This window comes from Cavia porcellus, unplaced genomic scaffold (genome assembly GCF_034190915.1).
Source record: "Cavia porcellus strain 051 isolate PalLab524CR breed Dunkin Hartley unplaced genomic scaffold, mCavPor4.1 scaffold_5, whole genome shotgun sequence".
NCBI lineage: Eukaryota > Metazoa > Chordata > Mammalia > Rodentia > Caviidae > Cavia > Cavia porcellus.
Genome location: NW_026947488.1, coordinates 18,862,600 through 18,877,130, shown reverse-complemented (window position 1 = coordinate 18,877,130; position 14,531 = coordinate 18,862,600). Strand labels below are relative to the sequence as shown.

At 42.1% G+C, this 14,531-nt stretch overlaps 1 protein-coding gene across 14 annotated transcripts in view; it reads right to left on the bottom strand.

The window, feature by feature from the left end:
- Ptprt (protein tyrosine phosphatase receptor type T) overlaps positions 1-14,531 on the bottom strand; it is a 1,059,888-nt gene that overhangs the window by 701,453 nt on the left and 343,904 nt on the right. For all 14 annotated transcript variants that reach the window (XM_063248334.1, XM_063248323.1, XM_063248321.1 and 11 more), the window contains one exon: positions 1,394-1,665. In XM_063248334.1, the coding sequence (XP_063104404.1) occupies positions 1,394-1,665 (272 nt within the window). The remainder of the gene's footprint in view (positions 1-1,393; positions 1,666-14,531) is intronic.

Below are 14,531 nucleotides of genomic sequence, written 5' to 3'. Positions count from 1 at the left end.
CAATAGAGAAGTTTGGCCAAAAGGCAGATCTATGAAACTTTCATACTTAAAACCTTTCACAGTGGGAAGAGCAATTAACTGTGCGGGTTCTTTCTGGGCTAACAAAAGGGGTCCAAAAACGATTTATGGTGATGGTTGAATGACCTAGTAAATGCACTATACAAATCACTGTATTCAACCATTTGTGGTGGTACACAGCTATAATCCCAGCACTCTGGAAGGCTGAGGCAGCAGGACTGCAAGTCTGAGTCCCACATAGAAAACTTAGCGAGACCACGTCTCAAAAAAATACAAAGAAAGAACTAAGGATGTAGCTCAGTGTGAAGGCCCTGGGTTCAACCCCTGGTACTAAAAACAATCACTGTTTGCACAATTAAAATAGATGGATTCGTGTAAGTTTTACCTTAATAGTGTTGCTTTAAAAACAACAGAAAGGTCAATCAATGGTGATCACAACTGAGGGTACATTTGTGCACCTCAGCAGTCTCAATCTAAAAAGACCCAGAGCTGTGCCCCTCCAAGCCTGCTCCGTGCACTAAAACCAATGTGGAGACCATGTGTTACCAGTATACAGGGAGACAAGCAGGGAAAGTGAAAGACACTTAGAAACATACTGCTATTTGACACTGCCATGCTGCTTTTAAATTGTAATTTATAAAGATATTCGTCCTCAGTGAGTTAGGGGGCAGGTAGTCCTCGCCTGTAGAGTAGCACTGCTTTTGAGTAGAAAAGGGGTTGTATCTCATTAGAGTGATATAGGAAGCCCCAGTAATATACTTGCTTTGGAGGCTCATCTCCCTGTATATTCCCTTTACCATGTACCCTCGAAGGACAGAGTTTTCAAACTGTCCCATAATTCCTCCCTCACTCCTCCAGCCTGTCACATGTGTGGTGACTACTCAAATGCCTTTCCTTCCTTTGCCCATCATAATTTATTCACTCTTCAGGATCAGCTCAAACCTTCAGGTCTTAGAAGCCATCCTAATTACCTTCCCTACAAATCGGCCCTTCTCAGGGGTAGTCATTGACTAGTTAGTTCGTCTCTCTAAACCTCAGTCATTTCAGTCGCCCCCCACAATCAAGTTGTTGTAGGCACTTAGTTTATAAAAAGTTTCCAGGTCTATTTCTTTCAGCTCTCTTGGGACCATGTGCATCACGCTGTGCCATAACTGTTTATTTACATCAGTCTCCTCCTCCAGACTATGACCTCCATAGACACAGAGGCTGTGTTGGGTCATTTCTACACCTGCATGGCCAAATTGGAAAAGAAGCCCATGAACACAGGAGTTAATAAGCAAGTCCATTTCAGACCTCACCACTGTAGGAAGAGCAAGGGGTATACAGATATATGGATATTACTTTTCAAATACCAAATCTTGGTAAAATGGCCTACCTGATAGTAATGTGGCCAGAAGGTGCTAATCGCAAGTTCTGCCTTCACCCAGCCCTCGGTGACTACCCCAGACACGTTCCAGACAGGGTTCCCCTGGGGTCCTCCATTGACCTTCACGTAGACATTCAAGGCTCCCGGGCTGGAGCGGTCCCGACTGGAGAAATAGTAATGGAAGTCGATGCAGTGGGTGTCGTTCTCCTTCAAGGTGGGCAGAAGAAGGTGGGCCTTCTGGCCAGAGGCCCTCCCAGAGCTGTTCACCATCATGAAGGATCCTGGAGTCCCACAGTGAGGGTGGGAGGTAGAGACAGGAGAGAGAAAGAAAATCTTTCTGAAAATCAGTCACATCGACAAACATGGCAACGAGAGGGATGGCTGGAAATAAAATGACCCTAAGAGGGAGGATCTGATTGACCTTGAGACAACTACATGACCTCACTAAATGTGGGGAGCTTCTGCTATAATTGGGACAAAAATATCCCTGTTCAACATTTCAGTTTAAGATTTAAGACCTGACGGCATGTAGGAAATATTTTTACAAGATAGACAGGCTATAAACACATACTGAGAAAACATTACAGCCAGTGGCTCCTGAAGGAGGCATGAAATAAATCCCAGAAAGTTAGTTAACTGCAACCTCTGCAGGTGAAACGAGATGAAAATAGATTATGCAAGCTTGAACAGTTTCAGTGGAGGCAGAACCTCTACAATATGAGAGGTGGTATTGTTTCAAAAAAGTCCATCTGGAATCCTGCATTTAGGACAGTGAATTGCTGTTAAATCAGAGCATATGAAAGTAACGTATACTTAAGTAAAAAGTATAAAAACCTACTGGGAGATATTCAAGAGGAATGGGACGTAAGAATTCCTAGGCATTGATAGTGTGCTAGTGTTGATGTTAGGTATACTGTTTATGTATTTTTAAACTTACTCTTCAGATGACCCTGAGAGATAGTGGATAATTATTTTACTTAAAGATTAAATGACTTTGTTTGTGCTTCTTGGTCAGAGAGGGAGGGATCCCTCTGTAATTTTTCTCTGTAATTTTAACATTCATGCTACTATTATTATTTGCAGAAAACATAATTACAATATCAAAGCACTAAACCGGTTAATTCATAGGGAAAAATGAGTCTCTTTTCCTCTGACAGATTAAATGATTGGTTCCAAATCCTTGGATACTGGCCTGGATCCAAGTGTTCTGCCATTGACTCTGTAGCTCCTCCTAGTAGAAGCAGAGGATTCGTCTTCATCTCTTGTCTTTGGGCGTCACAGTTTGATTTGCTTTGGTCAGTAGTAACTTAATAGGATTCTAGCAGAGGTTTAAAAGGTACTTGCCTGCCTTGACTTGATCTCTTGTACAACTCCCAACTTTCATAAGAAGAATGTGCCTCAGATAGTTATTGCCCCTTTCATCCTGGGATTAACAATAAACACTCATGGAGGAGACCTGAGCTCAACAGAGAAGAGCCACGCTCGGCCACTCTGGCAGTGGGAAGCACAACCACATGACCAAAAGCTCAGCCTAGACCAAACGACCCTGTATCTAATATACAGGTCCTTGACTATCAAAATAAATGCTCTGGCACTGATTTCCTCTTGGACTGTTATGCATAACACTGCCACAAATGTGCTACAAACTTTATAACAGATGTAGCTGTTGCAAAAATGGGACTGACTACCCAAAAACAAAAAGAGCTCTTGCACCACCACGGTGGTTAGACACAGCCTGGACAAACTAAGGAGATGTTACAGGGAATTTCACAATCAACTAGAAGGCCTGAACTCTAGGGCTTAAAGTATTATGATTCTATTGAATAAACTGCATCATAAAACAAGAGAGCTAAACTTGAATCACTCTAGGGTGGATGTTTTGCCTAGAAAACTACTGTTGCTTTGAAATTTCATTTTAACCATTAAAATCTTCATTCAGAATGAAACCATAAAATTACTTATCCCTAGGCAAAGTGACCCTCTTTAATTAGTCACCTAATTCTTTCACCCTAAAACCAGAACTAACAGATGCCACTTAATAAGTGCCCGGTAATTTATATTTGTTGGGTTTTAGAAGGTATCAATCATTCACATCCGATCTCCTCTGAGTTCCAAGTGAATTTATGAACAGACACAGGGAAGCAAATGAGCTTAAAACCTCCATATTATTACAGGAAATATTACTGAATTACAGGAAATATCTTAGAGACTTGAAGCCAAATTAACTTTCCTATAACCCCCCACATAAATAGTAGAGAATCAATTGGGTAGACTGGACCCCACCTGAATCCTGTCCAGATTCCTAGAATGATAACTGTTCCACTGGGATAACTACTGAGAACAGTTGGGCAAGCTTGCACCAGAAAGAAATTAATAAGAAGCAAGATGACAAAGAGTAAAGAACCCTAAAACAAATACCTTTGTATTTTGATCATTCAACTAATTATAAATTCACCGACCACTGGATGTAAAATAACTGCTTTTAAAAGAAGGAAGTATCTTACTTTGTGATCTGGCTATAACTTAGGCTAAGTGGAGAGGTTAGACATGCTATCTAATCACCATAACCTCACACCTGGGCAGTGAAGAAAAAACTACCAAAGGGTAGACTGAGGCTCAGAGATGTGACTGAGCCCTCATCCGGGCCATGTCTGGCTGCTGTCCTATAGCTTACAGGGGTCCAGGTTTCCTTGGATGGATGACTAATGAGCCATAAGCCCCACAATGGTGGTTGGATGTGCCTGTCCCTGAGCAGTGGTGCATCTCCCATCGGAAGACAGAGGAGGCAGCCTGAGAAGAAAGGAGTGTCCGGCTCTCTCCATTCCAGATCCCACGAGGCCCTCGCGCACACTTCAGCTCCTGTCACTGCCACTTTGCATCAGGGGCAAATATATTCCAGATTTCTCACAATCCACAACATTGAAGTGGGAGAGTTTTCCTCCCACCAGCTCATGTCCCCACTTCTCTCCACTCTAACTTCAACAGCAGTGCATGCGGATTGAGAGTCAAAATGATAAAGGAAGGGTTTATTCTGTTCTATGTGACTTCATGTACAGCCAACTGGCTCACACTCGTGAGCTACTCTTCATGCTTTGGTGGAGACATACAACTGAGTTTTAGTCAGCAGGACGTGCACAGGTTGTGTACCTATTCCAGATATGGTCAATGAAAGCACCTCCCACCAACCCATTAAAATGTGCAAATCACTGCTCCCTTCTCTTTTCCTGTCTACCTGCCAAATGTTCATGATTTCAAGAATGTGGCAGGTAGATAAATCCAAATAAAAGGATCCTGATTCCCAAATGACCATGACTATAGTACAGGAATCCACCGATTGGAAATACTTACTTGGATCTTTAAGTAAAAAAGGAATGAATAATAAACTCTTACTAGGTTATGGAGCCACTGAAAATTTTAAGCTTACTATTTCCACAACTAGCATTATCACTATTATTTTGGCACCCTGGCAGGGTCCCCATTTCCTACAATTCTCTTTATTAAAGGAGATAAGATTTGAAATGATAGTTACTAAGCACAGCTGCAAAATCCTCTAAATAGGGACATCATTAAGAACAGTAACCTTAGGCAGTAACTTGGAAGACATTTGAAATTAGAACACAATCCCAAGAGCACAGAAACGAGAAGCTGTAGAGGCCACTAGCAAAGGTATTGCCTTTGGAGAGGTAGACTGGGTCATCTGTAGCTCCCCCCACCTCTACCCCACCTACAGGGGCCTGGCCAGGTCCTCTAAAAAGGCAGTAGCCAAGTCTCTGAGTTGAGTACAGGCTGCCATTTCTGAGACTGCTCAGGAGTGAATGCTCTGCATAGCTGCAGCTCGGCGGGGCCCTCTTTGATCAACAGGTTGGGATAATTAATACCGTCCGGGGCTGTCAGTTTCCTGGAGATCAAAAATGAGCCAGTCATTATGCCAAGATCAGTCAAAAAACAAGAAAGAGGAAGACTGTAAATACATTCTTTTCCCTTTGCCTTTAAAAAAAAATCTACTAACGTGATAAGGAACATAAAACAGCATTAGTTTCCTCATAGTTATTACACATAACACTGAAAATTGTGAAATTAAACCAGGAAGTACTCTCTGGCTGACCATAAATTTTGCATTTTTTCCCCTTCGTGCATAATAATGCCTTGATAAGCACCCCATTACTGATGTGTCTGTAACACAGATCCCCTTTTCGGAGGCAAAACACTTCTCTGTAGCAGATGGTGGCTATTGTGTTTACACATGAGCACCTCAGGATTGCATTTCCTCACGTCGGCAGTAAAAAGAAAGTCCTAATTGAGTTTTTAATGGCTTTGCACATTGTTCATTAAGATTACATGAATACGCTCTGCAACTGGCAGCTGAGGGCCTGGAGCTCTGAGAACTCAAGGTGGTCCCTGCAGACAGGTGGCCCCGCCAACTTCCAGCACCAGGACCAACGCAAAGGGAACGGATGGCAACAGGGGCCAAATGCTGCCGAAAGGCAAGCAGCTGTGGTGACATGGAATGCATTCTGGGTCTTCAGTCAAGAAAGCTGAGCTTTGATCCCACTGTGTCATTCTTAGTCATGTGACTAAGTCAATAAATTCCCAAGACCTCAATGTCTTCACCTATAAAATGGGATAATGAAACCTACACATCAAATGATTAATTAATATTAAATGAAAATCAGTATTTTACTCAATAATGGCTAACTTTATAATAAAAGGCCAATAGCAAAAAACAGCAGGCCCACTGCCATTTACTGCAGCTAATGTTTATTGAGAATTCACTCTTTGCCAGTCATTAACCTAAGGATCTTTTAAAATCCCAATGAATTAATGTCATGCTAGCCCCATTTTAAAGCAAGAAATATTGAGACCCAGAGACGTTAAGTCATTTATATGAAATCACAGAGCCAAAAAGCAGCCAACTAATCAATTACAAGACCATTACTCAGTAAGCAAAAAATTTAGAGTCTAGAAGTGTATTCTCCAAATCAGTAGCTAATAGCAACTTGTACTTATTTAAAGTTAAATACAATTTTAAAAAATCATATTCCAAGAGATGCTAGCCACATTTCAAATGCCCAGAAAACACAGAGACTAACGGCCACCATTTTGGATAGTGCTGATACAGAACATTTCCATTGTCAAAGCAAGTTCTGTTGGATACTATCATTCTAGGTTCTGGAAGTAGTGTTCATTCAAGCATAACTATATCTGAGTGAGAGACAGAGATAAACTAACCCAACTTACACAGTTTTTAAATTCCAGGGGTTAGAAGTACAATGACTTGCTCAAGATCACACAATGCAATAAATATTTATACTCTGAGTTCTTGATTCCCATCTCCGTTTCCACTGTAGACAGCCTGTCATCCCTTGCCTGAGCTGTTACAGCTGCAAGAGTGATTCGCCAGAAAGCTATGGTAGTAGGAGAAATGTTACACTGCATCCAAGAAACAGAGCCTGAGGCATGCTACACATCACCTGCCTTTCAGAAGAGCAAGCTCAAACACAGACGGCCCTTCAACCTCAGCACTGAAGTGCAGGTAAACAACTTTGTTGAGGCCCTCACCATTCAGCGTAAGGATAATGTAGGATACTTCCATCAAGGGAGTCCTGAGGTCAGTTAGCCTGGACTGGAATCTCACCTGTACCTTTTCACCCTGCATGAACTCAGACAAATCTTTTCAACAATCTCAGCAATTTCCTCCTCTTCAAAATGATCATGAAAACATAGCTCACACTGTGATCAGTGAGCATTTATGAGATACTAATTATAATGTTTATAAGTGAAAAAAAAATTTTTTAATTTAAAGGGAGACCTCAATTGATTGAAGAAGGAAATAGCCAGAAATCCATTGAGAAACAGGGTAAAATCTGACACCATACCTTCACTTCTTCTAGTTCATCTGACACCCAGGCCAAGGATGCCCCATTCTTTATTGCTCAGATCATCTTCTCCATTCCAATGGTCAGCCTCTTTCAGGTCCCTGGCATTTGAGTTATGCATTTTGATTGGTCTGTTTCATGGAATTTTGCAACCAGTGTATTCCCTAATTCTCTTATTATCCAATGAATATCAGTCAGCACCACCTTTCTGAGACATAAACTTGACCATGATGTGTTCTCCTCTTCCAACAAAGTCCTCCTATTTCATGTAAAGTTTGAGATTTTTATTACGGAGCTATCTGGAGGCTTGTACACTCTGTCTGATACAGGAGAGTATCCCCCTTTACACCCCATGTCTACTCTGTGGTAGACAGGATAACAGCCTTCCCAAATACTCAGATCTCAATTTCTAGAATCTGTGAATGTATTTTGTCACATGGCAAATGTGAATTAAGATTGCAGATAAAATTGAGGTTACAAATCAAATAACTCTGAGATGGGAAGATTATTGTGGATTCTCCAGATAGGCACAGCAGACTCACAACGCTTCCTTATAAGTGAATGACAAAGACGAGACAGAGGGAGGGAGGGAGGAAAACTGGGAAGAAGGGAAGGATGCTGACCACAGAAACTAGAAAAAGCAAGAAAACAGATTCTCCTCTTGGACCTACAGAAAGAAATGAAACCCTGATGATACCTTGAGTTTCAATTCATTGTGACCTATTTGGCACACTGATCTTCACAATTATAAGATTTCAAACACTGTGCTATTTTTAGTGACTAAATTTATGGTAATTAAAGGTTACAATAGGAAATTTAAACACACTCCAAACATTCTATCCGTAGCCGTACTTCTGGGTTTTGCTCGTGAGATGCCCTTCCCAAAATCTAAGCTATCAGCCCAGCCATGATCCATCATCAGACTACTTAAATTCCACTTAATGGCTGTCACTAATGCCCAGAGCAGCTATTGCTACATTGCTGTCCCTATTCCTCACCATATATGCCCATTATAGCTATTCTGGACAAGGCTTAATTAAAAATTCCCTAATGATGAAATCAAGCTATCTGGTCACACAAAAAAAGAAAAAAACAAAGCAACAGGCACAAAAGTGTCAAAAGGCACAATACACTGTCAAGGAAGACAATGTATGCACATGTAGTGTGACCAGCATAAGCATCAAGCCAATCACAAACATAATCATAAACCAATAGTCTTAGTAACAAGCATATCATTCCACATTATCCATACTATCTATGAAAGCAATCTAATTATCATGTGTCAAAAAAAGAAGAAATGTGCTTCTTTTTTAATACACTAGCAAATGGGGTAGGGTGCTAATTACAGCTTAATGGATACATATTATCTATTTAAAACAAGGAAAATACATCCTGAAATTTCAAAGGAACTGCACATTGTGAACATTTTGTCAGTCAGTTTGTGTGAACAAGTAATAAGTATGTCTGTAATCATTCAGGCCAATAACTTGGGGTATAAGTATTTCATATGCAAATCTGTGGAGGCAATTTTCCAAGAAACCGTTATCTGATAATCCTCGCAGGTGTGGATAATGTGGTTTAAAAATGGGATTAAATTCAGGTGATTGGATCTGAATGCCCTGAGGAAAGGACTCTCTGCGCCCAAGCTCCACACCCTGACTCAAGTGGAGCTGGCAGGGTGCGCATGTACACTGGAGCCTTTCTCCAAAGACCAGCTCGCTGGAAGCCCTGTCCCTCGTCCCCAGATGAGGGCAGAGGGAGGAGACAGACAGCAAACAGAGCCCGAAGGGAAAGAGGAGAGTAAGAAATAAGGCTAGAGGGAGAAAACAGGAGTAATGGAAAAGAAGAGAGGAGGATAAAGGAGGGAGAGAGAGAAAGAAAGAGAGACGAAGGGAGGGAGAGAGAGAACAAAAGGAGAGGCCAAGAGGCAGAGAGGACACAGAGGAGCTAGTAATGCAGGGAAAATGCAGTGCAGAAAAAAAGGACATGGTCCCGGGAGAAATGAGAGAAGAGGAAAAGGATCAAAAGGACAAAGCTAAATAAAATCTAAATCACATACAGTCTCTTATTAAAAAAAAATTATAGGGATTATCAGACCTTTGTTTTCCTCCTTTATAACTTCTATAAGTTGCCTGATAGCTCAATATAATGTCTCAATGTCCCGGGAGGACAAATAAATATTATTGTAGGAAAAATGGTAGAAATCAGCATATGATGGTCAGAACTCAGCTACAAAAACTGTGAGACGTTGTTCAGTTTGCTCTTTGACGTAGGGAACGTCACAATTCATGAGACAAAGTCAAGAAAGAATTGAAGGTCCGACAATCCCACACCCCCTGACTCCCTACTTTTTCTGCACACCCATTTTAGCCCTACCGCAGCTCCATGAAAAAGAATTCCCTGTCTCTTCACCTGTGAAACAGGTGCTCAGGTAGAGTTGCTAAATTCCTTCCGGCTGTAGAAGTCCATGGCTACTGGACTATAGAGCCATGCTCCTAGTCATGCTAAGTCACAAGGTAGGGCTGGCTTGGATCTTCCACCTAGGATCCTTCTGAAGAAGCAGCGGGGAGGAGAGACCTTTTCCTTAGGTCTTATTCCTTAGAGAAACACAGTATTTTGTGTTTGTCTACAGGATTATTTTCATTCTTTATCACACCTGCTTTTACTAGCAACAATAGCAAACACATACTATCAACGTTCTACTTACATTCATTTGTTTAAAGTAACATCAACCCTGTGAATGAGTCACTATTATTACCTTTCTCTTACAAATGAGAAAACTGAGATACAGAGAGGTTAAGTAACTTTCTCGAGGCCACATGGCTATTAGCAGAGCCAGGATTCAACCATCGTTAGCTCTTAGCCTCTAAGCCATGAGTGAGTATGTTGTATTTAGTAAGACAGAGTGACCATAAACTCCCCGGAGTCAACTGGTTTGGCCCTGTGGAGTTGGTGCACATAATACGAGGGGCAAACAGTGGAAGGAAAAAACAAAAATTAAATCATGTGGCAAGCAGCTGCCATATTACGAGTAAAGACAAAAACAAGGTTTCTGGGGCATTGTCAGACTCCAAATTGTTCTTGACATTCATTGGGCTGAGTCCTTTGCTTCTACAGCTTAAAATTGAAATGACATGGAACTAAAATATATATATTTTTAAATTTTCCAACTCTTCACACATCCGTTAGCATGATAATATTTTGATTAGTTACATTTATGCTCCAATTACACTCACAGAATGTTCAACTGTGTCTTATATATAGCATGCTTGCCAGGCTCCATAGAAAATACCGGATTATTACCTCTAATATTTGCAATGGGAAAAGACACAAGGGGAAAGGGGGAGGGAAAAAAAAAAAAAAAAGCAAAACCAAGAGATGACTAAGCTTGTTAAAATAGTGCTCTCTTGCCTTCACATTAGTAAATTAGGTCATTGCTATTATTTCCCAAGCTCTAAAATGCCAGTTCTTGGAGTGACACACAATATTAGTCTCTCTTTCTGCACCTCTGATGATTTTTTTCTCTCCTGAAACAACTGGATTTGAAAGCCACCTGGTCACGTACTCAGTGAGTGGCAAGGTCAACGGTGGGGGCTGAATGTGTCTTTAGTGTTTGGTTTTGCTTTGTTTTGTTTTCTGGAGAGAGAACCCATCTGGTTCTCAGAGAATAACCCTGTCCAAGATAGACAGACATACACACAGATGGATGCAGGCTAAGCTAATGTGAGCTTTGCAAAATGCCTGTCTCTGTAATTCTAGGAAGGAGCATTATTTGGCACACCACACTGTGGTCTCATGCACACACCTGCCTGGCCGCACTGTCCCATGGAGATCTGCCCAAGATGTTCACACTCCAGCTCCACAGAATCCTCCCCTTAAATCCTTTACCAACAGTGCTTCTTTCCTCGCTCACTTGTCTCAGCCTCTGCATCCCACAATCTATTACTATTTGCATGCCTCATTTTCCTTTATGTGGTTCCATTCATGCAGATCAACTCCTCTACCACCACTTTGCTTGTGAAATCCACCGCAACCATGCATTTTATAAGTTGAACAAAGTTGGCTCTAACTTCCAATATTACTTGTGTACCTACTATGCGTGTTACACTCACCAGTCAGCTTGGGAAACTTTTTGCCTTTGTGGAAATCACAGCAAAGTTAAAGGCATTGTGAGAAGTTTTACAATAAGGCACGTCCATGGAGAGGTATCTGACCCAGATTGATCTGGGGAGAGGAGGTATAAAAAGAAAGAAAACAACTAGCTAGAGCAAATAAAGTCTGTGCAGAGCCCTGAGGTTATGTAGCTGTCAGACGGGTGAAGAAGAGACACAAGGAATGTTCCATGCAGAGAAAATATTCTGTTTCAAAGCTAAGAATTAAGACAGCCTCTGTCCTGTGGAGGAACCAGAATGAGTTTTAGACATCAATGGCTCTGCAACTGAACACCCCTTGGTGCACAGATGACACATGGCATTCAGAGAGGTGCAGTGAGTTATCCCAAGCCACGCAGCCAAATGGTGGACAGTACCACCATCTGAATTTAGGTATGGTTGACTCCAAGGTCAGTGCTATTTCCCTCTAAAACACTGATTCCAAGATTTAAAAATATACCAGAACCACCTGGAAATCGTGTTCAATTTCTCTAGGTCCCACCTCCAAAATGTTTGGGGTAGAGTGCAAGAATTTGCACCTCTATCACATTTTAAGTGAAGCTAATGATCCTTGGCCCAAGTTGGAGAACCACTGAAATAGTTCGCTTCTGTTACTCAGTCCTGATGGACTCAGGCCAGATGGCCCACAAACTTGGGCAGATGGATAGGTAGTGCTGCCCAGGTAGCACTGCCCCCCTCTCCTTTCTGGGGTCACATGGATGTTCATATGTAGGAGGAGACATTTTCAGTCTTGACCATACTCCACCCACCTCTCAGGGACAGGTCTCTAGCCACCCACCTTCGAATGTGAAGGCTCTCTCTGTTGCCCAGCTAGCAAGCCCTCTCCTCTGGCCTGAGCAGCCTCCCTTCCATCACTGCTAATTACCAAGAATATCATTAGACACTTATTGACTCCCCCAAATGAACTAGGGTCTGCATAGAAAATAGCATAATAATTATTCCTCCTCTTTTACCATCCTCAAAGGAGCTACCAGACTTTGACAGCTGTTATCCAATTAATCCTGACAGCTTATTTTTTTTAATCTAAAGGTATCTTTTTCATGTAAGACAGAAAAAGCTATTTCCCTTTTTTTGAGTTAAGAATAAGGGCAAAGAGAGGCCAAGTAACTTGGCTAATATCATGAGGGTCATTTCTTGCCTCTTTTCTCCTGCTGGACCAGTAAAATAATGTAAAATAAGAAAATGAACTCTGAATTCAGGTTACCAAATGAAATCCCAGGTTTTTCAGTTACCATATGTGTGGGCTTGAGTAAGTTACTTAATTAAGCTCTTTGAGACTCAGTTTATACATCTATAAAATGGATATGATTAAGGCAACAGTAGTACCTGCCTGATAGGTCTGTCATGAGGATTAGACCTGCTTTTATATCTTACATGCTTAGAATATATTTTATGTGCTGTCACAGAAGCAGCAACAGCATCTCTGAACCCTCACGTGGATCTCTAAGAGCACAAAATAGCTGACTAAGTAACCCAGCATGGCAAGGCAGGTCCCAGTCTCACAGGCAGTGGTCCTAGGAGGTACCAGGAGACCATGGAACATCTCCCCCAGGTGACTGTAAAGAACATCTGTCTTCAGTAGTAGCCCCTGAATCAGCTGCATTAGCATCACCTGAGAACTTGTTATGAAAGCAAAATCCTCAGAGCTGGGCAAGGTGGCACATGTCTAGAATTCCAGAACTTTCCTTAATTTAATTTCCATCTCAAAATAAAAAATAACAAACCACTGAGGATATACCTCAGCATGAAGGTTCTGGGTTCAATTTCCAGTATCAAAACAAAAACAAAAACCTCCCAGGGACCACAACACAGACCAACTAAACTGGGATGGGACCTGATCTTCTGGGCCTCATAAACCCCACAGGTGGTGGAAATGCATGCTCAAACATGAAACCCATGTGTTTGCAACCAGGTTGGCTGTCCTCAGCCCACCTAGGAAGACTGCAAAACCCAGGGGCTCACGGCACTTCCTATCCACTGGATATTGCCTACTGATATTGTCCACGAAAGGACACACTTTAGCATGACCCAGAGCCTGTGTTCTTGATCACTCCCTAAACTGCCTCTCTTGAAACTGCTTGCTTATTCTTCCAGGAAGTCTTCCCATGTCGCCACCCTCATCAGCTGGCTAAGACGGCACTCATTGCTGAGGCAATGGGAGGCCAGAAGAGGAGGAAGATCGAGAAAAATGACAGCTCAAAGAAACACAAAAAGTCTCCCAGTCTTCCTGCAGTCTTTGAAGCCACCAGAATGCCCCCAGGGCTATCAACTAGAGACTCCCTACAATCAAGTCCCTGAGCACCTGTACATTCTTCAAGACTTCATTTCAAACCTCACGGGTTTCTCCTCTTCTCTACTTCCTTAACATGCTCCCATTTTCTCCCCAGAACATCTGGTTCCTCCTCCACCCTTACCTTTCTCCCATAACTCATCCCTGGGCCCATTGCCCACTTTATATTTTCCTCCTTGACCACAGTGCAGGCACCAACCACTCTGCTGACCACCCTTCCTCTTGCTGCTGTCCCTCCTGCCAGCTTGGTGAACTCTATGCTCCAGATCTGTAAAGACAATGACCCTTAGGTCACCTAGCTCCAAGTAGGACCTGGACACAGATGGGAAGGCAAGAGGAGAACAAGATAAATGATGAAGCGAAGGCTGCTCTAGTACTAGACCCTGTCAATTGAAGAAAGAACTTTGGATTTGTCCTACAACTGCCCTAGCTAAAGGCCACAAACTGAATCATTGAACACAGAATTTGTTCATCTCATACTCCTGGAGACTGGAAGTCTGAGATCACCACGGCTTCAGGCAGTTGAGAGAGTAAGGGAGGATCTGCTGCCTGCTCCTCCCTTCCCTTTTGGTGATATACTGATGTTTAGCATCCCTTGCCTTTAGATGCATCACTCTGCTTCCTGCCTTCCAGTTCACAGTGTCCAGTCTGTCTCCAAATTTCCCCTTTTCGTAACAGTAATTGTGGATTAGGAGTCTACCTACTCAGGGATGACTCCTTTCTAATTGCATTTGCAATGACTACTTTCCAGTAGTCATGTCCTGATATCCCAAGAGTTAAGACGTCAACACGTGGATTTGGGAGAGACA